Source organism: Vanessa tameamea, chromosome 13, assembly GCF_037043105.1.
Source record: "Vanessa tameamea isolate UH-Manoa-2023 chromosome 13, ilVanTame1 primary haplotype, whole genome shotgun sequence".
Classification (NCBI taxonomy): domain Eukaryota; kingdom Metazoa; phylum Arthropoda; class Insecta; order Lepidoptera; family Nymphalidae; genus Vanessa; species Vanessa tameamea.
This window is the reverse complement of record NC_087321.1, coordinates 6,506,749-6,532,718: the sequence shown is the minus strand read 5'-3', so window position 1 is coordinate 6,532,718 and position 25,970 is coordinate 6,506,749. Positions and strand designations below refer to the sequence as shown.

Genomic DNA, 25,970 nt, shown 5'->3' with positions numbered 1-25,970 from the left:
GTTCTCATTAAACGCTTAGTAAAAAAATATTAAGTGACCCAATATGAAATAAATTATTGATTCTGTCTGGTCAAAAACGATAAAATAGACATACATAGTATAATAAAAGCAAAACATCTAGGTTTTCGTTTGTTAAAAAAAACATCTTGAGGAAACCTGCATTTCATATGGTCAACCTATATTGTCAATCAACTAGATTATATGAAAACTTAAAAAATCCTGTCCTAAATTTGCCTTGTCGTTCATACGAAGAAATAAGCCTTGTACATGTATGTTGCAGCCAACTGGTTAAATTAGCTATTCAATGATCAATTTAACCAAAAGTTGGTTAAAATGGCTAATTTAACCTATTAGCTGCAACGGTTATTGGAATGAAATTGAAAATCTAGTTAAAGTAAGCTTAAGGTCTATTTGAGCTTCATAATTTTGAAGCTATATCGATTTTATCTATAAAATGAAAGACAAATAAATGGCTCGGTCGAGCTTTAGTTTCTACTTACAAAATAAGCAATAACTCTAAGTTAGTTTTTGTACTGTTCTAAATTTTAATCTCCGTCATCTCATATCAGTATATGGACCGTCAGTCATCAAAAACCAAAACCACAATGTATTCAATTTTGACTTTCTCGTTTATTTTTAATCGTCAATCGATCGATATAATATGTATCAAAGACTGATGATCCCATAGACAATTACAATTTTTTAACTAGTTAGGTGTAGGTATTCTGTTCAATTTATACCTACAAATTAATTCAATTAGTTCTTTATTAAAACCAAACAAAAGAAAGTAGGTAGATAAGGTTAATGTGAACTATGAAGCGATCGTTTGCATATTTACAATACGAACCACGCCTTACATGTTGATGCTATATTAACAGTGAAATGACCTGGGGACCTATTCTACTAACAAATTGTCACAGTATCGCAATCGAAATGGAACGTAATCTTTGCCATTTTCGTTACGTTCTGATACAGCGATCCAGTTGGAGTTCAGCCGAAATTGAATCAGTATAGAATCGGGAACGTATTGTAGCCGTTATAAATTAGTAGAATAAGCCCCTGAACAAGATTAATTAATTTCATAATTCTTTATAGTTTGGCAATAATTAAGCACAAAACATATATTTACACAACGTAACGTAATGACATTCACTCAAATATAGGATATATCTATAGCATATCTTATGGAAGTGATCCCTCAGACACGACTATTAGTGGAGCGCTGTAAGCCTTATACCTCGGAATCCAGGGCCAGTCAATGAATCGTTATATAAACTTTAGAAATGTATTTTTAATAGAATATAGAAAAATGTTAAAAAAAAAAATTTGGCCGATCTCAATATTTTTTTTTTATTATAGATAATTATAAATTTTTCGTATTTTCCCTAACTTATATTAGCTAAAAGTTATATTTTAAGAATAAGAACTTATACGAACTTGATCTTGGATCAATAAGTAGCTGTTTTTAGGGGCTCCTATATAAAATAATTTCTACAAGAAAGCAAGCAAAATTTAATAATATAAACCATTAATCATCATATAAAAGTTAGTTATTATTATTAGTAAAATTGGTTGTTATAGCCTAGTATCAAAATGGGTGAACCATCCAATCGTGATAATATAAGTAATGGTTGCATCCTATTTTATGATAAAATCGGATGTAGTTCTGAATAAACTCTGGACTAGGAAACATTGTCAAAGTCTCTAGAGGAATATCAACGGTCAAAGCTGCTTCTGTAGAAAGAGCGGATATGGAGCGAACATTCAGTATGCAGACAAAAATATATCAATAAAGGATATATTAATTGTTATTGAAAAAAAAGAACACCACATCGGCATGATCTCCACTTAAAATAAAACTTCGAACGGCTACTGCAATTGACTTTGATTGATAAAGTAAAAATGACCTACTTTATCAATTATGTTATAATTATGTGAAAAGGAACCGGATAAAATGAAGAAAAGAAGAAAGTCCAAATCATCAAGACAACAAATCAACGTCTGATTTCAAGAAAACAATTTTAAGTTTGATAAGTGAAGAGAAAAGTAAATATTATCGCAATATCCATAAAATAATTTGAGGCGTGTTAGATTTAGTAACTCAGGAAGCTAATTATCACACGGATTGTTACATGCATTTAAGAACTACACTAAAACAGACCCAGGGGGAGAAAAACAATCACAATACAAGTAGATGCAACACCAGCTCCAAAATGCTTGCTAAAAAATATTTTTTGAAAATGCATAAACTGCTACTTGATTAGAATGCATTGGGGACAGCTGTACGACGACGACGACAATAATGAAAAATAACGTAATAATGTATATAGTTGATGATAATTTTTTTTTTTTTAGAAATCGTTATATTCGATTTTTGCGAAAATCTGATAAATTAACATTAAAGTTACTACGTAAACATAATTTATTAAATATAAAATTGAAATCTTTCTTATAGACATTTTATTCCCCCTTCCACGTCTCACTTTCCAGTAAATTGTTGTTAAAAATTGTTGTCATCGAGATCGGTCAATTTTTCTTTTTTATTTTTTTTATTTAAGCTATTAATAATGTAAAAAAACACTCGTTACGCAGATTCATTGACTGACCCTGGGTTCCGAGATTTTACAATTTTTATGTTTTACGGCACTCCACTATATGTATTATGCTCACTGGAGAATCACAGCCTGAAATATGCTATGTATACTATAAAGTAGTAGTAAAGAATAAACATTTTTTGATTTATTTTTTTTATTTTGATACCTACTATAGGAATAGGTATTATTTTGAAAACAAATTGCAAATCGGAATTGTTCTTACAATTTAGCATATTGACTCGAAATTTTGAATATTGACACGCAGTGACTTTTATTTAGGGATGCATCCGATACCGATATCGATACCGATATATCGGCGATACGGCAGGTTTTCCGATATATCGGTATCGGCGATATTTTTCTGGCCGATACTATTTTATCTAATGTTCAAATTACATGTTTTAAAGTAATGTAAACGAGGCACGGACTATGCGCGGAGAAATGCTGTATACCAGAAATTTATCAGCGAGTGAGCTGCTAACTACCGACATATGGACAAGTGACTCTTCTTCGCAACGTAATGATTTTATTAGTTTGACAGCTTATGGAATCAATGCAAATTTTGAATACAAAAATTACTGCCTTGAGGTTTTGCCATTTAATAAACCCAATCATTCAGGTGAGGTACACTTTCCATCAGGTGAGCCTCTTGCTCGTTTGCCCCCTATAACATAAAAAAAAAGATATAAACATAGCAAGTAATCTCAACCAGGCTTTTCAAGATTGGAGTATACAAGACAGAGTTCGAGAAGTAGTTACTGAAAACGCTCCAAACATGGGTGTCGCTATTAGAGAGATTCAAGAAACCTATAATATTGTACCTGTCAAATGTTTATCTCACTCATTGCAACTGGTAATCAGAGACAGCCTTTTTATAGAAGATAAAGTGAATGTAATTATTACCATAGCAAGGTCTATTATTGGACATTTTAGTCATTCCACGACCAGTAGCAAGATATTAAAAGAAATGCATGATGCACATAATATTCTAAATCACGTTCTTATACAGGAAGTCTCAACACGCTGGAACTCGACATTACAGGCATTAAGACGTTTACTAGAACAACGAGTTTCAGTACAAACTTGTTTACCTCGTATAAATTGCAGAGTAGAACTGACAACTGAAGAATGGATATTAATGGAGGAAGTGGTGAACATTTTGCGTTACTTCGAGGAGGCTACAAAGTCAATAAGCAAAGCCACAGCTACGTTACCTGACGCCATTCCGATAATTAACAGTCTTCGAAAATTGTTAGATAACATGAGTAGTCATTCAACAGAAAGGCAGAATATCTCACAATCACAAAAGTTGGCGTCTGACCTGCTTTTGGCTCTTAATGAAAGATTTGAAGGTCTGGAAAATGAAGAAATATATTCCTTAGCCACAACGCTTGATCCACGTTACAAAACACGAACATTTCAATTACAGTCTACTACTTCTACGGCAAAAAGGCATCTTCTTGACTTATTTAACATTAATGTAGAACATTCCGGAATAATTTCAGACAGCTACACCTGGTACAAGTTCAGAGATGCCTACGAGTTGTAGTCTTTGGAGCATTTGTGAAAATATTATTAGAGAGGCCGAAGAAAATGAGCCCCTGTCCACTCTCAATTGCAATTCTCACAAAGAAGTCGAGAGATACCTTAGGTCTCCTAATATATCGAGACTCAGACCCGTTTGTTTTCTGGCGTAATGACGTCTTATACCCAAACTTGAAAAAAATGGCGCAGAAGTATTTTAGTTTCCAAATGAGTTCTGTCCCATCTGAAAGACTATTTTTCCACGACAGGTCTCATTCAAACAGATTTGCGAAATCGGCTCTCTCCGCAAAACTTGAAAATCTTTGTTTTTTAAACAAAAATTTGATTAATGTTGATTTTAGTTACTAACTCTTATTAATGAACCTTAATTACTGAGCTTAATTACAAATATTCACATTCCAAGTCTGTAAAGTTTTATTTTAATTTTTTTTTTTAAATAAAAACAATCAATCAAACATGTCTACTTACATTTATTTTACCTTTATTTAAATTCGATAAGTATATCGGTATCGGTATCGCCGATATTTTTCTAAGCGTATTGGTATCGTATCGGCAAAAAGACGTATCGATGCATCCCTGCTTTTATTTAAATATAATAAAATTTATGGACTAATAAAAAAAATAAGATTTTATCATGTCAACTTACATAAGCCCGGTTTTCAAATTAATAAGGACTCAATCAATTTCGTTTACTAAGCCAAAGAAAGTGGTTACCAATTAATTAAAATAAAAAAGCAACAATTTCCTCAAACAATTTAATTCACATTCTACTTCTAGTCTGTGTAACTGCAGGTATACAAACATAAATTATTATTACATGTCATGTCAGTTTATAATATAAATAAATACAATTAGATAATAATGAAACACGTCTTTTAAACATTTGTAACAAACTGTATTGTTATTTGTTTGTCTTAGTTGATGTATAATTATAATTTATTACTATTCCCATGCTACTAACTACGTATATTTACATGAAATAAATATAGTTTACAAAATTGTTCAATTAAATTAACAAAAGGAGCGTATTTTCTGCACAGTGCAAGCATGTTCTGCTGACCCGATACATATGTATATTATAATATCTACAGACAAGGAATACTTTTTGTTTTCCTTATTAATTATTAATCTATTCAATAATATAAAATTCAATTCAAATACGTGAATTGAAGGTGCATCTATCAGCTAACTAGGACCGACCTTATTGTTTACACGTGTCATAAAATGGCAAATGATCAATCTAATCCCTGTCCATTTTATTATTACTACATACTTTATTCAATTTTCACAAAATGGCTTACATAAATTACGTATAATATAAGAAGTTAATAAATTCTTTTTTTTTAATTTCACAGTTTTAGATAGTTAAAATAATTGTAGAATTTATGTTTTATTATTTGTTAAAACATTTTATATATATAAAGAAAGCAATTCGCACGTATGTATCTACTCTGACGCTAATCTCCTCATCGATTGTTATAAGCAAAAATGCATAACAATGAAATTAGTTATCAAACGCTTCTAAAACAAATACCATACAAAATATGTCTTAAATGAAACAGATTTGGCAATAATAAATGAGGTAGAAGAATTAATTAATCTGGCACGTGTCAAGATTTGTCGCCTTCAGTTTGATCCATAAGCAGAAGACACCAAGATTTTTTTTACAAAAGGACGTTAATGTGAATTCGCTCCATCATGACTTTTAGTGAAACATTACGTTAATACGGCAGTTATTATTTTGTGAACCTAACATTTACTAGTATGCATAAATCTATTCTAATTTGCACTATAATACTCCTTCTACAATAATCTCTACTCAATATCAATACTTTATCTGTAATCATGACTCAATTATTCTTCAATAGTTGCTAAATGTCATTTTCAAAGATGAAATCTGTCGGTATCAACAATATTATGGATTTTTATATAAAGTTAAAACGCAGGTATTCACATATATATACATATATAATTCTTATATATATATTTATAATTCTTGACAAACAAACGGTTATTTATAAAACATCAGCAGGTATAAGACAGAATAGCTTTATTCAAGTAAATTATTAAAATTGTAATATTAACCATTGCATGTTTAATAAAGAAGAAGTAAACGTAAATAAAAAAGAAGCTAAGTTGCATATAATACAATCTAAGAGAAGTTATTTCAAATTTTAACAATCGGGCGGATAGAATGGACGAAATTTATAAAAGGTTCATAGTTAAGTAGATTTATGTTACAGCATAAAGAAAACTAGACAAAGAGCGTGAAAGCTATAGTCGCAAATAGACAGTTTAATAAAATACTTAGTCGCTTTTCAGCTAAATGATATGTTTTAGGTTTCAGTCTTTAGAAATTGTTGCGCTTAAATAATGAAAAAAATTAAATAATTTAATTTTGTTTAAATTATTTTTGCCATGATTTAAAAAGGGTTAGTTTTTCCACTCAAAATACCTAACGTCCACAGTTGCTTATACTGCCAATTGTGAACTTTGTGGCGCATTATTATTGTTTTTACTAAACATACTGTTATCATCTTAAATTGTGCGCTTAACCCTTGTGATACGATTATTAAACAGGAACGGTGAGGACTAGATACTTAGAGTTATGTGTAAAAAATATTTTGATCGATTCATGTCTACAAAGTGTTAAGTAGAGATGGTACAAGTACAGAAAAAGTTGTTTTGTTTTTTTTTTTTTTCGTGATCACGTCGGTAAAAATAAATGTGCAGTTTTTTGATAAAATTCATATAGTCCCAGGGTTAGATTATAAAAAAAATACTAAATGGAGCGCGCTACCTTATAGTGAAGCTATAAAGGCGAATACAAATTCCCATTAGTGCGAAAAGAAGATCGTTTGTAAATAAGTCAATAATTAAATTTTTTATTTTTGATTTATTTACAAATACATTTTTACCATCGGAAATTTTCTTTCGCTTTTGTTTTTTTTTTTTTAATAAATTTTGTTCCATATGCCTTTTGTTTTATAATCTGAGATCCAAAGTACCAATAACCGGCCATTTTTAAGACATAGTTCTCTAGAGAGAGCTCCATAGAATTTAGAATATAAAAGTGCAAACAAATATTGTACAAGCGTAACAGATGTATAAATTGTAAAATTCAAATTCTGATATAGCTTTCCCATATATCATCTTATAAAACATCGGTTTAATTAAATCCCTTTACTTAATATTAAATTTAATACTTGAGTAAAATATTCATTTTACAATAATATGTACTTATATTTTATTATTTGGTTTTCAACAATTTGCCAAAATCAGGTTTTTCATTACAAGACGCCTTTAATCAAAATAGTATATCAATGGTCCCCATAATATAATAAAATGAAAAAGTACGTGAGCGAATTAATATTAATTTTACCAATCTACCACGATATTTGTTTAACGAAAATACACCTACTTGACAAGTTTAATATGTGATGCTAACTTTACGTATGTGATTTTCATAATGAATAAGCTTGGAGCACAGAGGTAAGAAGAGGTAATTCTTTTGGATTTTCACCCGAAAAAGTGACTTACGAAAAATTTTACCATAAATTGTCAAAATGGCGCTACTGTAGCTAGAGGGTTTTATCTGAAATTAAAATGTATTCATTTAGCAATTGGGGTTTATCCATTTAAATAACAGAATAATCTGAAAATAGCGCCGTTTCGAGACGGATGTCTAACTTTTTTTCTCTCTAACTACGTTTTACTCCAATGATTTTTACCATCTTGTAGTACCACAATTTTAAGGTACACGTTTTATACACAAAGATACTAGTCCTTACCTCTAGCCTCCTTATAACAAAATGAAGTACAGTCCAGTTCATACAGCATAAAATAGATGACACAGATATAATCTTTTATATCACTTATTTCGAATAACAATTTATAAAAGATTACGTCTTTAAAATATTCTAAATAATATATATTCAATTTTACATTAAGTACATACATATTAAAGTTTAATATAAAAATACTTGATAAAATAATGTTTTAATAACAAAAAAATGGCATGGTAGTATAATATAAAAGTATAACTAGCTCCTGTTATTGAGACATAGTCAATATGTTCAAAATTTGGAAAACATTTTTTGCATAAGGTTGCAGTACTTTATTTGATGGAGAGTGATTGAACTATCTTCTACATGACAAAGATTATCTACTATCAAGATTCATTAAATTAAGTACCTACTCATTTGATGGCTTAAGAACTCTTTTAAAATTTCCTGATAAAATTAATGATTTGGCAAACTAACAGAATAACTTTTTTAACATAAGAAATTCATAACAATTTTATATTTATGTTAGTCCTCAAAAATCCTAATCCTAAATATGTTTGCACTTGATTTGAAATAGTTTTATTTATTTAATTGTGATTAATGGAAAAGAAACAATTATAATAACAAATAATGTGAAATGTATATGCTTACACATAAATAAAATAAATAGGTAGGTACGTAAATTTACTAACTTGACACAATTTCCTTTCTTAAAGCAAAATAAAAAAATAAAAAAAATTCGAAGATTCCACTATGAATCATATTTAGGTATGTACTTGCTTACAATTAACTATACTGTTAACATAAGTACCACTGAATTTATACCCTCATTTAGCCGTTATTCAAAATGCATACTAAGTAACAACATAAAAGAAACTGTTTTGTATAGAATCAAACATTATTTTGTCCAAAATATATATTCTAATTAATACTAAGAGATAGTAAATATAAAAATAGTGACTCTTGAGTAGGCAAAAACGAAGTAAAAAATATATCTGAAAATATTACAAAAATATATAATAGAATACCTATACAAGAGAAAAAAAATATTATTCAAATAGGAACACAGAATTAAGAGAAGAGAAATAATAAGAAAATAATTTAACTGCTATTATGGACATAAAAAAACTTCAGCACTTAAAACACATTTTTAAATAATAGAGAGCAATTCCTTAGCAAAAACTTTGTAAATAAAGAAAAACAAGTGTTGAACTTGTTAGTACATAAATATGTATTACATTTTAAAAGGCTTAAATGTCATCACACTGGAGACATATGATAAAAAATATATTTTAAATTTACAATAAATAATATTAAATATTAATGTTCATCCAGAATATTCAAAATATTTTTGATACATAATTATACACTAACAGATCACACAAGATTTCTTTCTTATTTGTTAACAAAGTTATTTTAGTAGAAGTTAAAAAATATCTCTGGACATTTTAATTAAAATACAGGTAATTTAAATATTTATATACAACATAGTTGTTACACATTGTACTTAACAGTACCTAAAATTTTTTCTATTGCATTTTTTAAAATCCTTTTCATTTGAACATAAACCTCTTTTAAACATCCATTTGGATAACTTTCCAACATGATCCATTTTTAGCACCTTAAAATTATCTTAAACTTCAACATTATATCACATTTAAATTGCACATCCAGAAAACTGTTGCCAACATGACAAATAATATATATTAAAGTCAGATTGTATGTTCATAGAAAAGTTCATAACATTAAATTTTCACATAAACCTAATATTCCACTCTACATGTTCCACTATCCTCCGGTACCATTGAAATATTGAGCATGTTTAGTGTATGGTGCTGCAATGTGATAAGGGGGAGGCTGTCCTCTTATATAGACCGTCTCTGACAAGCCACTTGGACTGTGCCTGTGACTTACTACACTTGGAGGATTAGATGAAGCAGGCATGGCATCATACAAATCATACATATTCTGACTAGGAAGTGTTTGTATATGAGAAAAACTACCATCATCTGATATAAGTGGTGTGTTTGTCATACGATAAGGGTTTGTGGCATTAGTATGACCAGTTGGTGAGTATAACTCTGGTGACTGTGTGGCAACATAAGTGGGACTTGAGGCAGACATTTCATACATATTACAATTAGGGGATGATGTTTGGTGGATTGTAGATGTGTAGTGGTTGGTATCAACATTAGAAGCAGTATACATGTTATTATAATTACACAAATTCGGCATTGTTGTTGAACTCACTATTTGACTTACAGTGTGCAATCTTGGACTAGGAATGTCTCTACCTCCATGGGGATGATAATTAAACACATCAAATTTTCTCTGTCCATACATTTTTTCCGACCCACATGCATAAGTTTCACTAGCATATGTATTTCCATGATACTTTCCTTCTGTATGGCATATCATTTCTTTTCTAGGATATGCTGGTTCAAAGGGTATATTTTCAGCTCGACACCTAATGTTGTAGGAATTTTCACTATATTGAGGTGACATAATGTTTTCATCGTTAGAATGCCTATCTTGAGATGTAACACTTAGTCTCTGTAACTGGTTACAAGTGTCATCAGAACAATTATGATACCCATGGTCATTTGGTATTACATAATTTTTATTTTCTATTATATGACCTCTAAAATTATTAATTGGCATTGATGACCTAGCTGTATCCTGCCTAGGCGAATATCTTTCATTCTGTTTCAAGTTATACTGTGTCGGTCCTAACCCACAAGAATCCATATTATCACTTTTATATACATTTGTTTCACTATTGCTTTCAACATAGAGGGCATGATCAACACTTTTATATGTTTTTTCTTGTTCATATGTGTGATCTAATGGTTTGTCATATGCATTTTCAGCTTGTAAATTATCATAAGTAGATACTTTCATTGGGTCTTGCTGGACATTATCAGGAGTGTCTTCATCAGCACTAACATTCTCTAATTTATTGTCTGATGCAAATCTCTGTTGCAAGGTTGGAGTTATTTTAGCTGCTTTAATATGAAGGGCGTTATGCATAGGTGGGGAAACATCTTGTGCACCATCTTTGTGAATGTTCCTTGCATGTTTTGCCATTGCCCTTAATTCTTTTGGATAAGGTGTAGGAGCTCTACGTAGCTGTCCAGGTTTTTCTGGAGCTTTAACAACAGGTTTCATATCTACAAAACTAATATGACGTGGTGCACTTTGTGCCTCTGTATTTTCTGCTTTTAGGTTATCAGATTTAATCTCAATGGGAGTTAAAGGCACTTGAGGGAAAAGAAAACAAGTAAGGACTTGTTCATAAGTATTAGGATCTACTTCAGAATGCATAGGCACTAGAGGTTTGCTTTGATTTTCCGAGAGCCAGAGGGCTACCAAATTATCACAATTCAATAAAGATTGAGGAAGGTAACTTAATGAATTTCGCACCAAGTTTAAAACTCGTAAAGAAGTCAAATGACCAATTTCAGGTGGAATTTTCATTAGTTTGTTAGCACGTAATGACAGCACAGACAATTTTGTACAGCTACCAATTTCTGGTGGAACCGCCCTTAACATATTTTCATCAACATTAAGATATTTTAATTTTCTCAATAAACCAATAGAAGAAGGTAACATATCTATATAGTTACACATCAACATTAATTCTTCTAGATTTTTTAATTGACCTATACTTTCTGGTATTGAATAAAGACGGTTGTTATCCAATTTTAAAGCTGTTAAATTACTCAGCTGCCCAATACTATCAGGAAGTTGAGTTAAACTGTTTATTGACAGGGTCAGATCTTGCAAGCTTGTACAGTAACCTATTTCTGGAGCAAGTTCTTCTATCATGTTGTTACTTGCTTCCAAGTGTATTAAGTTCTCCAAAGGTTTTATTACAGAAGTTATACTCGTGAAACTATTGCTGTCAATCCATAATTCTTTCAATTTCAAAAATCTTCCTATAACTTCGGGAAACTGTTGAAACTCATTTTGTCCAATATCTAATCTCAAAAGTTCTGTAGAACGAGAAAGTGATTTAGGCAAAATCATCAGGTAGTTATCTCGTAGTTCAAGTATACGTAAATTTGATAAACGTCCGAAGTTTCCAGGAAGATATTCAAGATAGGTGTCATTTAAATATAAGTCTTGTAAAGCTAGAAGATTTGTTATTGTATCCGGTAGTTTCTCCAAAGGATTAACGCTAAGATCTAAGAATATCAAATTCTTTAAAGATTTCATATTATCTGGTATGGATGCTAAAGTGTTTCTACTGATATTCAAATGTTGCAGATTTACCAGTGATGATATAGCTGTGGGAATGGCTTGCAGCTCATTGTCACTAAGATCTAAATATTTCAAGCCATGACACATGAAAAGCTGTCGGGGTAGTTCAGTGATTCGATTACTCTGGCAAAGCAGAGTCTCTAGGGTTCTTTCATACACGAACACTTCCGATGGCACATCCGTTAGCGAATGGTGCGAATAATCTAACTCCACAATATCTTCGACGCCAGGTCTCACACAACACAAAAAATCAAATGGCATTATGAAATTAACACTTTTAGAACACGACAAAAACTGAAATGATTCGTGAAACACACACATCAGGCATCCTCCGAAATTATGAACCTTGGCATTGCTAATATTTACGATTTTAATGTTAACTTTGTTTCATGTATTTTTTGTAAATACTGTTTTTCTGAATTGTTTTTACATCAACAAATATACTGTTTAATGAATCACATAAATTCACAACTGATTCATCTTTCTTCCCCTCCCGAACATAGATAAAGATTAGATTATATAGATATAAACAGACTAAAAATTTAAAAGCAATGGATTAATGGTAACATTATTTGTGACACGATAATAGTTTTGCGTGCTTATCACTATATAGGGAAAAATACCAAAGTATGAGATTTATTACTCATAAGATGAAATGTTCCCGTATAGTATTCTAGTCAAATAATAGCTAAAGTTATTAATTAAATACAAAAATAATAATAAAATGATTTTGATATATCATCATTGATTTAAAATCTCCAGGAACAAGGAACCACTCACCTTGCACGACCAAAATCAAAATGTACTTTATTCGGTATATATCAGTTACATAACAATAACTACTGTTAAGTAACATATTATAAACTTGCTTTTTAAAATTAGGTAGGGTAAAAACTACACATTTTATTTTTTTTAACATTCAAAACTAAATTATTTGTTGTGAACCAATCGTGTATCCGTGGAAATGCATTGTTTCATCGTCGAATTACTACGTTGGTAATTATAACTGTAATATAATGTAGCTAAGTACATTCTGGACGATCGTTGAGACTTTAAGGACACTTCAAGCGCCTAGTCTCCCGGATCGAGAATGTAGTGGGTGCATGCACAGAATTTTGCCTAATTTGACCGCTCTACGGTATTCTTGTGAATCATAGGTCTATATCAGGACAGAAGTATGTAACACAGCGTCACAGTCAGTACTTCAGTAATCAGTAGACACACCTTGGCAGCGATTTTATTTTACATGTTCTTACTATATTTATAAAACAATCATACGTAATCCAAATTTAACGCAGAAAAAATATCGCTAAGACGTAATGTGTTTTAAGTTACCATTCCAAGTAAATATAATGTTTTTTGTTTTTTTTAAATACTGCAAAATGCATTGAATATTTAGGGGCTAATAGATTTTATGGAATTATAGTCATCAACTTATGTAAACACATAAGTTTATGAGTAGACTCCAATTCTTCACGTGAAAATAATTTAAATGACATTGACAACAGTAAAATATTATTTGAAAGTTAAAAAAAATATATCAAAACAGAGACTCAGAAGCCGTTGTATTGTGATAAAATTTTAAATATCAATCACAAATAATTGAATTTAACTTTTTAGTTTTTACCATACGAACTACTTACTACCAACTTAGTTCGATAACAATTAATTGGTTTTCATACAAATTAATACCAATAGAAATGGTCTTCAAAACTTTCCACAAAGGGAAATATTTTATTTCCTTTAAAAGAGGATTCGATGAAAGTAAAAAAGATATCACAATAACAGTTGATAAATTTTTTCAGACTGATACTTTAGTAAGTACATCGTAAACATTTTAAATCAGAAAAAATACTTTGTTTGTTTCTATTGACAACCGCTCTAAATACATTACAGAGATTGACGTTATCTGACGATGATGATCCTGCATTTTTGTGCAAAATTAACTTAACACGTTGTGACTACGAAGAATTAAAGAAACAACAAGGACTTCTTATTGATTTTGATAACTTTCCATCTCAAGTTGTTAGATTATTACAGCAGTGTGCAACAAATAATATGTAAGCTGCTTAATATAACATTTATTGCTTAAATTATTAAAATGTTATGTTCATATTCAAATATCTTTATAATTATTAGGTTCCTCATTATACAACAAATTACACCAATTCAGTACAACTTTGAAGTGGTGGAGCACAATGAATTCAGACGATTAATTCATTTATGTCTTAAGACAGGCCCGGCCAGTGATAATGAAGTGAAACAGCATATGGCTGAAACTATAGGAGAGTTAAAAGTATGTATATTTTTAGGTTTAACAGATTTGGTCGATTAACTTCTCATAAGGGGATATACACAACCAATAGCTTGCTATTGTTTGACTGCCTGCCTGCCTGCTGGTGGTGGCATATTTTGGGGTTTTTTTATAGAAATAAAAAGTAATTATAAGACAACACTAATATGCGCGATAATATTTTCATCCAGGGTTAGATTACAAGAGGTTTATTGAACCTTCACCATTGTTGGGCCCATAACAAAATAGCCTTGCAAATTAAACTTCAATTTTTAGATGATAAAGAAATGATACATCTATATATTAAAAAAAAAAAATTCAATTAATTTAGTTGTAAAATTACTGCTTAAATTCTAGCCCTGTTTTCACCTGTGTACTTTGGGTTATGTTATGTTCTATCCATTTATATATTTTGATTTTATTATTGCTTTAAATTTTTGTTATTATTAACACATTTATTTCCACTTACAGAAGTCACTAACAAACCTTAAATGTTTAGCTTCTTCAAATGAAATGATGTGGAATGAAAAATATTCAAACATGGAAGCAAAAGTTCATGATCTAACTCTAACTGTTAGCAAAATGGAAGAAGATAAACTAAGACACGAAAAAGAGTTTCAGGAAGCCATGAAACTAGAAAAAGATCGCATAGCCCAGGTACACATTACAAATACAATACTGGTCCTATGCAAATAGCACAAATGATTCAGCTTTAAGTCATTTTAATGGTGTTAAATGAAATAAAAATAAAACATTGTATCAAAAGTTTGGTAAACATATATTACTTATATATCAAACTATAATTTATTTGGCAATATTAAATGCCTCTTTAATTTGATAGAAATCAGCTGTTATATAATCAAAAACAATTTCTAATACATAGTGTGTAATGATTTTAAGGAAAAAGTTCAGTGGCAAACGAATAATGATAATCATACAAAGAGTCTGCTTAATACAGCTCAAGAAACCATTAACAAAAAAGAAAAGCAGATAGATGACTTAAGTTACCTCAATAAACAATTGCAAGATAATACCAGACAACTTGAGAATCAAATAAGGTAATGATGTGTTACTGTTTTATCAACAAAAGAAGTAAATATTTTTGATTAAATTATTTATATTTTATTTTTTAATTTTTTAGTAAAGTTATTTTTTTTATTATGCTTCTGTAGGAGAGATTTTATTTTAAATTGAATATGTGTATTAATAAATTAATAAGAATATATAGGAAATTTTCTGATCTTTAAAATTAAGGACAACATTCTTTAATTAATTGATTTGATTACTAATACTCAGATGTGTCTCATGTTTATGTAGAATTTTGGGTTTAATTTCAATCTTCAAATAGCAGGATATTATTGTCATATTTCCTCAATTTAATTAAATCAAAATCAAAGTAATTTCAACTTAAAAACAGATTAATTATTATTTTCTTTACTCCTAAAAATCCTTGATCTAATTTGTTAGTATATGATTACACAATTGAATTTCAGTGACAAAGCCCAAAGATTGACATTAGTTGAAAAAGAAGTACAAAAATCTCATATTGAGGTTGCTACACTCAAAGCAAAGAATGCGGCTTTAGAGCGAGACATTATTGAAAAAGAAAAACAAGTCAATCAGTTATGCTCAAAATCAAATTATTTGGAAAAGGTATTTGTTATGTCTTCTTATTTTTGAGGTGGAGTTGGTTGGAACACATTCAAATTTAAATATGAAATATGTTAAATGTAATACAAAATTAATTTAAATGTTGTGCATATATTTTAACGCACAAAGCTAATAGTTATTTTATGATACATAGTCTTGAATGTATAATTAATGTTTTTCACAATAATTTTATTTTACTTTCATAGACAAAAAATCGTATTGAAAAATGTTTAATTTAAAGTTTAATCTTTATATGTTTTCTATAAGCATAACTTTTTTTAAGCAATGTAATATATGTTTACAGGTAACTAAAGACAATTCAGATGTAATAAAAGAATTGAATGAAAACATACAGACACTAAAAATGGAAAAGGTGATGAAAGCTAGTCTTATGTGTAAAATTATTTATTATATTTAATAATTATTAGCTTAGTTTTACATAATAAATTAATAAACATTAACAATGTGAAAACTTATATTCATTTAATTCCAGGGTAGCTTAGAAAGAAGATTGACAATAAGTGAATCATTGGCAAGTAAAAATAATGAAGCAGCACAGTCCACAACAGAACAGCTGTTAAAAGCTAATCAGATTATATCGAAGCAAAACAATGATATAATTGAAATGAAAGACAAGGTATTTCATATATTAATTTCTTAGTTCACTTAACTTATTTCAGTATTTACAAATACTGCTTTTAAATTTCAACAATTTTTTATTAATATAAACCAAATGTAACTTATTTATTTCTTTTAAAAGCTTCTATGTAGAACTGCTATAGCACTAGAACAAGAAAAAGTTATTGAACGTAATATGAAAGAGATACAAGATTTACGATCTGAATTAGCTGTAACAAAAGAAAGTGTGGACAAACTTCGTAAAGAACTTGATTCTCTTAAGGAAAAAAATAACAGCAATGAACAAGCTCTCCTAGACCGTGATGAAACAATAAAAAATAACAATATGGGTAATATAAAAATGACAAAGATAATAATATAATATGACTGTCTGTAAAATGCGATGACGAAGACTGTAATTTTTTTTCTTATAGTAATTCAGTGGCTTCACAAAAAGATTGAAGGAATTGATGCCACAGACTATATGCAAAATAAAAGTCGAAAAGGACTTCAAACAGGGAGTTCAACTCCATACTCACAAACAAAAAATATTCAAAACAATTCATCTCAAGGTACAGATGAATCTATCAATTTTTATGCCACATCTAAATTGTAAGTATAAATAGTTTTTAAATAATGTATATAAGTCAAATATGTCAATCATACTAATTAGGACTTCTCTCTTAGGTTGAGTATTGATGAAAGTCCTCAGCCTTCTGCACAAAATAAAAAAGGATTAGATCCGAAATATTTAGAACCTTCAACAGAAGAAAATCAAGCACTACGCAAAGGTATAATGATAAAACTAACATAGCTAAATATTGAAATAAGTCATTTTAATATAATATAACTTCAAACATTTCATTATTTTCTTTTAGATATTCCAAGGCCAATTTCAACTCTTAACAAGAAGGGCAAAGAAAACAAATGTATTGAGTTGCCAAAAGTTGATTATAGAGAAAAAAAATCTTCTAGGGCAACAACATATCGAGCCACACCAATCTCTGCATATTTTCCATGATTTGTAAAAAAAAAATTTGTAAAATATGTAAATACAATATAAACAAATGGTCATTTCCATAAACTCATCTCAATATGATCCCATTTCAACCTTTATTTTGATGTAATAATAAGAATTCAAAAGGTACTTCAAGTGGCTATGTGAATGAATTAAGCACAGCAAATTGCAAATATCTTTAAAAAACTAACTAAGGCTTTATTGTTAATTAGTCAGAATTTTAAATTTTGTAAGTCATTAATTTAATATCATTTTATAATGACTAATTGACATACAATTCATTGCACAACTTAAACTAACTGGTGGGTTCATCATAAGCCAATCATAATCCACTGCTAGACAGGCCTCTCCCAAAGTGTCTCCGGACTTAGTTAAGCACTAAGGGATAATTTATAAACAAATATCTAAAGTGGAGATGAGAGTTTGTATGGTGATTTTCAATAATTTACTGACGTTAAATAAAAAATTAGAAAACAATCGTCCCTAATATTTTATTAAAAAAAATATATTATAATTTTGTAATCAAAGAAATAAAACAACAATATATCAACATCATTTTGAAGAACTGCTTCCGATTCCCTAAATGTCCTTAATTGTATCTATGTGTTGTTGTACACAGTGTGTGTAAGACGTAAATGACTGTTAAGTGTTCATATTTATAATTTTATATAGTCCGTTCACAGTTATTTTACCTCTGGCTATTAAGTTGGTTAGCTTGAGCCATGTGTTGCTATAGCTAGTTTCTAAAAATCCCTGAAAAAGACGTGGAAGCAGCAATTTCACCTTCTTTAGTAATGGCGCTGGTGGTTTTCTCAGATAAATCTGAAATTTAAAAAGCCTTAACTTACATTTAATTTACACTTTTATTTTACACATTTTAATTTACACATAATGGTGAAAAATATCTTAAAAATCCACAACAGCGCGATTTTTAAGACATTTTCTGCCTCGCACAACCACTCTGTGGAACCAGCTTTCGCCGGCGGTTTTTCCGAACCGACACGACTTGGGAACGTTCAAACCTATCGGTCGAAAGCAACGGATAACCCACTGATTAAAATAAGATTTTCAAATTTCCATAGGTCTTTTAATTCAATGAAGCTAGTCTATCGTATAAATTGACTCATGCTATGCTTTAATATTTTATAGTCTTCATACCTAACGATACAAAATATACAGTAAAAAGAATAATAAGATATTTAAATTGCATTTATTCTGCAGAAAAGAGCTCTCCGAACTATATACAATATTAGTTTTAGGACATCATTATGCAAAAAATTTAAAGAAACAGGTGGATTAAGGGCTGCTTTATAATATATTTACGACTAGCTGTTACCCGCGGCTTCGCTCGCGTAGAATATGAATATATTTACAAATTAACTTAAAATATTACGTTCATGTAAGACCTCTTTGTATATCATATTGGTGTGTATTTCAACCCTTAGGGTAGAATATCCAGAAACGTTTAAATACGTATCAACTTATTTTTAATCGGTAACCCAAAAATAAAATTTCATGCTTCTAACTTTAAAAATGACGGACTTCCAGACTAACCTATATACGAAATGTCAACCCCTATTTCACCCTCTCAGAGGTAGTATATCAAGAAACACTTAAATACGTATCTACTATTTTTTAATCAGTAGCCCATAAATAAAGTTTCATGCTTCTAACTTCAAAAATGACGGACATCTAGACTAACCTATATAAGAAATGTCAACCCCTATTAAACTCCTTATAGGTAGAATATCTAGAAACACTTAAATACGTATTTAATCATTTTTAATCAGTATCTAAAAATAAAGTTTTATGTTTTTCACTTAAAAAATGATAGACTCCCATAAAAGCTTTCAATCCTTATTTCAACCCCTCAGAGGTAGAATATCAAGGAAACGCTAAAATACGTATTTACTCATTTTTAATAAGTAAGACAAAAATAAAATTTAATGCTTCTAACTAAAAAATGACGAACTTCCAGACTAATCTGTATAAGAAATGTCAACCCCAATTCAACCCCTAAGGGGTAGAATATCTAGGAACACTTAAATAATTATTTGATCATTTTTAATCAGTACCCCAAAATTAAGTTTCATATTTTTAGCTTAAAAAATTACGACTTCCATAAAACCTTTCAACCCATATTGCACCCCCTTAGTGGTAAAATATACAGACAGACAGACAGACAGAGTTACTTTCGCATTTATAATATTATAAATATATAGTATGGAAGTATGGATAATATAATATTTATACAGATTATATACATACTATTAATTAATACAAGAAATAAAATAAAAAAACTTATAACCCCTGCTTTCAACTTGCATACGGTACAGATAACATTTTAGGCCAATGGTTTATGAATATATAATAAGATGCCGGAAAATATAATCAATTTATAAAGTTTATTAAGACTACATTTATCAATAAATCTTATTATTTATTTATTGGAAAAGTTACACCATCAACATATCACTAAGCACTTAAAATTAATATCTGTTGGGTAACATACAAAATGATACGTCATTAAAAGTGTAAACAACATTAAAATAAATTTTTTTGGACATAGGGCTGATTGAACAATAATCGTGAATAGCAACATTGTAAATCTGTTGATTAATAATTCATATTGACGGTCCAAAAACGCTTTATTGTAAAGATTTCTTGAATAAAATACATTTGATTTGAATGTCTAATTTCGATACATTTTATGAAACGCGTCGCGCTTCAAGTAAAGAGGCGCGGCGCAGGGCGCAAGTTTGGAATTCCGCGGCCCGCGCATTAATTAGGTAGCTTCGAATTCGTAAATGACTGTTCAGTTCTCATTCAACTGCAATACTTTGCAGGGATCATAAGTGGGTACAATAGTTGATACTCTAAAATAAAAACTAAAATATATTTGATGTATATTTAATGTTTTTTGGCAATGTAAAAGTATTTCTTTATAATGTTAGTAATTTTTATGCTATCGTCATTATGGTAATACTGAACACTGTCACTTCGTTTTTCCCACCGATATTGAGTCATATTCAAGTATTCAAAATTATCTACTAACTAATTTATTGTATACTAGCTAGTGTTTATACTTTATAGTTTTTTTACTTTTAACAAAAAACTTTGTTCACTCAATTTAGTAGTTATTTGTTTAGTAAAACCAGTTTTATACATTTATACAAGTTATTATTATCAAAATGTGGAATGGTAAGTGTAATACTTGTACAGACTCGTAATATTATGATAACTGTGTTTAAGCCAAATTTTATTGTTTCATATTTTAGACCAATCAGTTGCTGGTGGTGGATTCTTTAATTCACCAAATCAATTTGGAAATGTCACCACACCAAACCAAGGACAGAACAAAACGGTAGGTAATACACACTTACATTTTTAAGGTAACTAGTTAGAGTATTTTAAAATACAAATTTGTCCACACCAGTCAGAAATTGGGTTTAAAAATAATATATTTTGTTGAAATGATTTCATCAGTATTTTTTTATACTATTTATGTTGTAGGGAAGAAGAGCTTCTCGCACTGCTCCAATTGTAATAAAACAAGCTTTACATTCCGGAGACGAAGGCATAAAGATTTGGGGAACAGAAATACAAATTGTATCACTTGTCGCTAGAGTCAAAAATATAAGAGTTCAAAGTACTAAAATAACGTACACTATACAAGACATAACAGGTAGAATGAGAGCAGTTCTATGGTTAGAACAAGATGCTATGGATGAAGATGCTGTAAGTTGTCTTATCATTCCAGTATAAATAATCATAATTGAGAAAAGAACACACCAAACCAAAATTCCTCACTGCCATTAAATAAAAGTGTCATAATAGACTTTCCAATTTCATTATTTATTTTATGCTACAATTACCTTTTTGATTTATATACTCTTATAAAGTAATAAAATGTTAATTGTAACTACATCCTTATTTAATTATAGGATGAGTTACATACAATAAAGCAATGAACAAGGGTTAAAAATGTTTTTTAAATGGTTTACAGGATACATCCATGCCAAAAATTGAAGTTAATGATTACATACAAGTTTATGGAAATGTAAAAACCAATAAAGGCAAAAAAGTTGTAATGGCTTTTAAAATCATGCCAGTTGCTGATGTGAATGCTATTACGTTCCATTATTTGCAATGTATCAATAATAAATTAAAAATGGAAGCTGATTCTAAGAAGGTGTGTATTATCTTCTATATAAAATGGTATAATAATTCCATTCGAAGTTATAATATAACAAATAAGACTAAAGTAATGTAATTTTGACAAATGAAGTTATTGATGATTTAATAGTTTATTTAAATCAACCAATGATATATCAGTTCAGGCCGGCGGGAAGGTTTAGTGTCCCACTACAAGGCTTAGATCTTATCTACTTTTGAGAAAAAAGATTATTATTTATTCCATCATGTTGCTTCAATGCTGGTGGATACTGGCAAATATGATAGATGATATAGATGTCAAAAAAAAAAACCTGCATGTATGTATATGAACACATGCAGGTTTTTTTTTGACATCTTCCACATATAAATGAGTTAAAACACAAATAAAGAACATAAAACATATATATATATAATGACTAATAATATCAGTGTAAAGCAAAATAAACCACAATTAAATATGTGAAATGATATTTGTGTGCATTTTTTTTGTTATCTTTGATTGTTGTGTTGTTGTATGTTCAGTTTTAAATATTTTTATACTGAAAGATAATAGCAATGTTTATAATATAATATGAATAGAAATAACTATATATGAAATTTAATATTATTGTTATAGACAAAACCAAATGAGGATTCAACATTTACCAGTGGATTGCCGGCCAATTCCATGGTTGGTATCGATGATAATGCTTCAGTAAATGGACTAAATGCAAGGCAAATGATGGTCTATAATCTAATTCGTGCTTCTACACTTGAACAAGGCATAAGTAAGCAGGACATTTATGCCAGCTTGAAAGATCGGATGTCTAATGTGGAATTCGGGTAAGTAAAGGAATTAATAAAAATAATACATACTTACCTTATTTTACATATTTATACACAAATCTATACATTCATTACAAATTAAGGTATACTATTAAATGATAATCGATTAAACAATATTTTCTATTGAAATATTAATCCAAATCACTTTTGTATTTCAGAAATATCCTAGAATGGATGTGGGGTGAAGGACACATATATTCAACAATTGATGAAGAACATTTTCGTGCTACTGATGCGTGCTTCTAAATATATCCAATGAAACTAATGTTAAGAAAAATATGATTTAATTTTTGTATCTTAAATAAAATAAATATATTTGCAAAAACAGTGTTTCATTAATTGCATGAAATATTTTCCATAATATTTTCTCATATGCATTAGTAAAATGCATTGCAGATCTATAACTCATCCCTTACAGCTTTATTTTTTACATCAGGATTTTTTCCAACATATGTTTGGCTTTCTAATTGAACATCTTTGAGTTCATCTTGCTCTATAAGATATTCTTTGGCTGTCCATGCCTGAGAGCCATCTTTAAACATAAATATTGCTCGATCATCATCTATAAGATATCTGCGAATAAATTACCATATACATTAAAACATTGATCTTGAAATAAACATGATTCAATAAATTATAAAATGCTGCAATTTCAATATATATATAAATTAACAAGATAACATAATATATCGAAAACATATCAATAAGTAATTTTTTGAAGTAAGTTTCTTAACAGTTGTTATTAATTAAAAAAGTCAAACAATGATAACCTTTCAGCCTGTATGTGATTGCTCCAAAGACCACTTTGCCAAATCTTGGTTAATTCTTCAGTTCTTATTTTCGAAGGTTTGTTAGCAACTGTTACAAACATCATCAGAGTCTGACCTTTCTTTGTTGCTTGTAATACAGATTCCGGGTTTGACATGTCTAGATTATTTAAGTCTATCGAAGGTGGTTTACGCTTGTATTCCGGCTGTTCGTCTTCTGGCAATGGCTCATCATCTTCTTCCCATTGATCGTAAAGGCTAAAAAAAAGTTTTATAATTATAATATTTGTATGGCTTGGAAGTACATATATGAAATATTACTATACCGTTCCATATCAGCATCGCTAAAGTCACGAATATCTTTCTTCGCCCATTCCGGCTTTTCTTCATCGTTGTATTTTTTACTTAAACAACTGCTAAAGCAAACTAAAATAATGATATACAAGAATTTTGCCATGTTAAATGTGCCTGAAATTGAAACAAATGTTTAAAAAAAGATGAAAGCAATTATTGCATAAATTTCAATTAACTTTTCTGATAAAATGGTTAAGGAGAAAGATAAACTTAAAAAACAAGTACGACTAACCTTTTACCTTACTGAATAAACTGGATAGCTATAATTTCCTTATAAAAAATATGTAGTTTGAAATTGTAATACAGTCTTATATTCTCTATGGTTAAAACTTAAAGTAGCATTCGCTAACATAAGTCAGTTACTATATAGATTATAGATAAACCTCAATTATAACAGTATCTGTGTGCCTAATCAGTGATCACTTCGACTAAAAAAGATAGCAAACAGTTTGTCATAAATTTAATTGCTGAGAATGACAAATTATACTTAATTTAATTAGTGGTTATATATAATAATTGAAAGTTGTTAAACTATTTCATGGGATGTATATAAACAGTAAAATTGACTAGACTAGCACATATTACGTAAAAATATATGTACTAAAAATTATAACTAAAAATGTTTCATTATTAAATTAATAATATCCAGTACCTATGTATACACTAAAAATATATATATAACAAGCGAACAACATTTTTTTTAAGCGCTCATTGAAACACTTGAGAAACAATTGATTTAACTTAAAAAAAAAATACTAAAAAAATATTGATTCTCCCCTTTACTCCCCACCTATATACGTAAGATAGCTTAAAAAAGAGATTACAAGATTTTGTCTCTGGTATCTGTCATTGAATAAAGTCACACTGGATTCCCAAAACTTCAAAGTTATATCTTGAAAGTATACGTCAGAGCACGTCACCGGTTTTAGACGTTTTGGTTTTACTTTATTTAGTTGTCACTGTGGCGGGTATCTTTTCGGTCGTATATTGTTTTAATTTTTTAAACCCTTTATAATTAAGATTGATATGTGCAATAATATAATTAAATTGTATAACCAGTTTCTAATTGCTTCTTATTAATTTTGTGTAGTGACTATTAAGTTTAAAGAAAAAATAAAAGTTTCGTTACGGTCAAGTGATTGGGACTGCAGTTACAGCTTAGTCACTTTTAAGTTTGGGGGTGGGCATCATGGACCAGAGTAGTATTACTCCAAATACATCAAATCAACAGTTGGTGATAAATGGGGATAATGATTCTGCTACGGCACTGTTGCACGAGAAGCAGGCGAGGAGGCGAGATAATCTGAGCGATGTCAGCTTCATCGAATACATGACAGTCGGAGTATTGTGTTTTGTTAACCTCATCAACTATATGGACAGGTTTACCCTGGCTGGTGAGTATCCTCCTTATTGATAGTTATAACAGATACCCAATGAGTTAATTTACAAAATTTTAAAAATACTAACAAAAAGCAACTGTGATTTAATTCTAATAAGAAATATTTTGTTCCCTGTAAGACTTAAATCAATTAATTTAATGCTAATTCTCATAATATATGAAACTGCAAATAAAAATTGATAAAAATCTGAGTTTACTTTACTATACTTGCAGCTATATATTTGGTAAGGGATTAAGGAGATAAGTTGAACATATTTTTACATAATATAATGTGTAAGCCTTGAATTACGTGAAAGATATAATTTTTTTTAATTATTATATTCAGTAATGTTACTAAAACATATCCTATTATGTATATTACAATAGAGTGATCGAAATATATGTGTTAAATATGTTTTTCATGTAAGTGTTTACTGTTTATACTGTTATGCAATTAGCTTGACACCATAACATGTTATTAAGGGTTTGTTTACAAACAAATACTAACATGTTAATCATTAGTAATCAGTGCCAAAATATTTTATCCCTTAAAATTTTATACACTATAAGAACAACTTAGACAATATCTGTAGTATATTTTGGTTGACTGTTGTGTCTTTCAAATATTTCTGATATACTGTTCGAAAGCTTATAATTAAATTTGTACACATTTTTATTAATTTGAATTGTATGAATATTTATTT

The 25,970-nt window shown here is 29.4% G+C and overlaps 6 protein-coding genes across 8 annotated transcripts in view; 4 read left to right on the top strand and 2 right to left on the bottom strand.

The window, feature by feature from the left end:
- Positions 1-3,023: 3,023 nt before the first annotated feature.
- LOC135193588 (zinc finger BED domain-containing protein 4-like) lies at positions 3,024-4,291 on the top strand. Its single transcript, XM_064216677.1, has 4 exons — positions 3,024-3,218; positions 3,307-3,486; positions 3,604-4,038; positions 4,100-4,291. The coding sequence occupies exons 1-4, from the start codon at positions 3,024-3,026 to the stop codon at positions 4,289-4,291; spliced, it is 1,002 nt and encodes a 333-aa protein (XP_064072747.1).
- Positions 4,292-8,700: 4,409 nt separating this feature from the next.
- Positions 8,701-12,677, bottom strand: LOC113398024 (erbin-like). Its single transcript, XM_026636583.2, has one exon. It carries the CDS (start codon positions 12,506-12,508, stop codon positions 9,713-9,715), a length of 2,796 nt encoding a protein of 931 aa, XP_026492368.2. The 5' UTR covers positions 12,509-12,677; the 3' UTR covers positions 8,701-9,712.
- A 1,068-nt stretch (positions 12,678-13,745) lies between these two features.
- LOC113397942 (spindle assembly abnormal protein 6 homolog) lies at positions 13,746-17,817 on the top strand. The gene is made up of 12 exons (XM_026636471.2): positions 13,746-14,004; positions 14,084-14,247; positions 14,327-14,483; positions 14,952-15,137; positions 15,381-15,538; positions 15,974-16,133; positions 16,435-16,503; positions 16,624-16,767; positions 16,891-17,098; positions 17,183-17,360; positions 17,436-17,539; positions 17,627-17,817. Exons 1-12 carry the CDS (start codon positions 13,888-13,890, stop codon positions 17,767-17,769), a joined length of 1,788 nt encoding a protein of 595 aa, XP_026492256.2. The 5' UTR covers positions 13,746-13,887; the 3' UTR covers positions 17,770-17,817.
- Positions 17,818-20,807: 2,990 nt separating this feature from the next.
- Rpa2 (Replication protein A2) lies at positions 20,808-23,092 on the top strand. Its single transcript, XM_064216796.1, has 6 exons — positions 20,808-20,967; positions 21,045-21,130; positions 21,280-21,504; positions 21,773-21,958; positions 22,559-22,764; positions 22,926-23,092. The coding sequence occupies exons 1-6, from the start codon at positions 20,958-20,960 to the stop codon at positions 23,011-23,013; spliced, it is 801 nt and encodes a 266-aa protein (XP_064072866.1). The 5' UTR covers positions 20,808-20,957; the 3' UTR covers positions 23,014-23,092.
- LOC113398027 (LDLR chaperone boca) lies at positions 23,035-24,265 on the bottom strand. The gene is made up of 4 exons (XM_026636588.2): positions 24,121-24,265; positions 23,861-24,002; positions 23,538-23,792; positions 23,035-23,340 (listed from the first exon to the last, which is right to left on the bottom strand). Exons 2-4 carry the CDS (start codon positions 23,989-23,991, stop codon positions 23,166-23,168), a joined length of 561 nt encoding a protein of 186 aa, XP_026492373.2. The 5' UTR covers positions 23,992-24,002; positions 24,121-24,265; the 3' UTR covers positions 23,035-23,165.
- A 516-nt stretch (positions 24,266-24,781) lies between these two features.
- Spin (spinster) overlaps positions 24,782-25,970 on the top strand; it is a 29,730-nt gene continuing 28,541 nt past the window's right edge. For 2 of the 3 annotated variants that reach the window (XM_026636391.2, XM_026636392.2), the window contains exon 1: positions 24,783-25,282. In XM_026636391.2, the coding sequence (XP_026492176.1) occupies positions 25,078-25,282 (205 nt within the window). In that variant the 5' untranslated portion in view covers positions 24,783-25,077. Of the gene's footprint in view, positions 25,283-25,970 lie in introns of all 3 variants that reach the window. The other variant, XM_026636393.2, reaches the window with a different exon arrangement.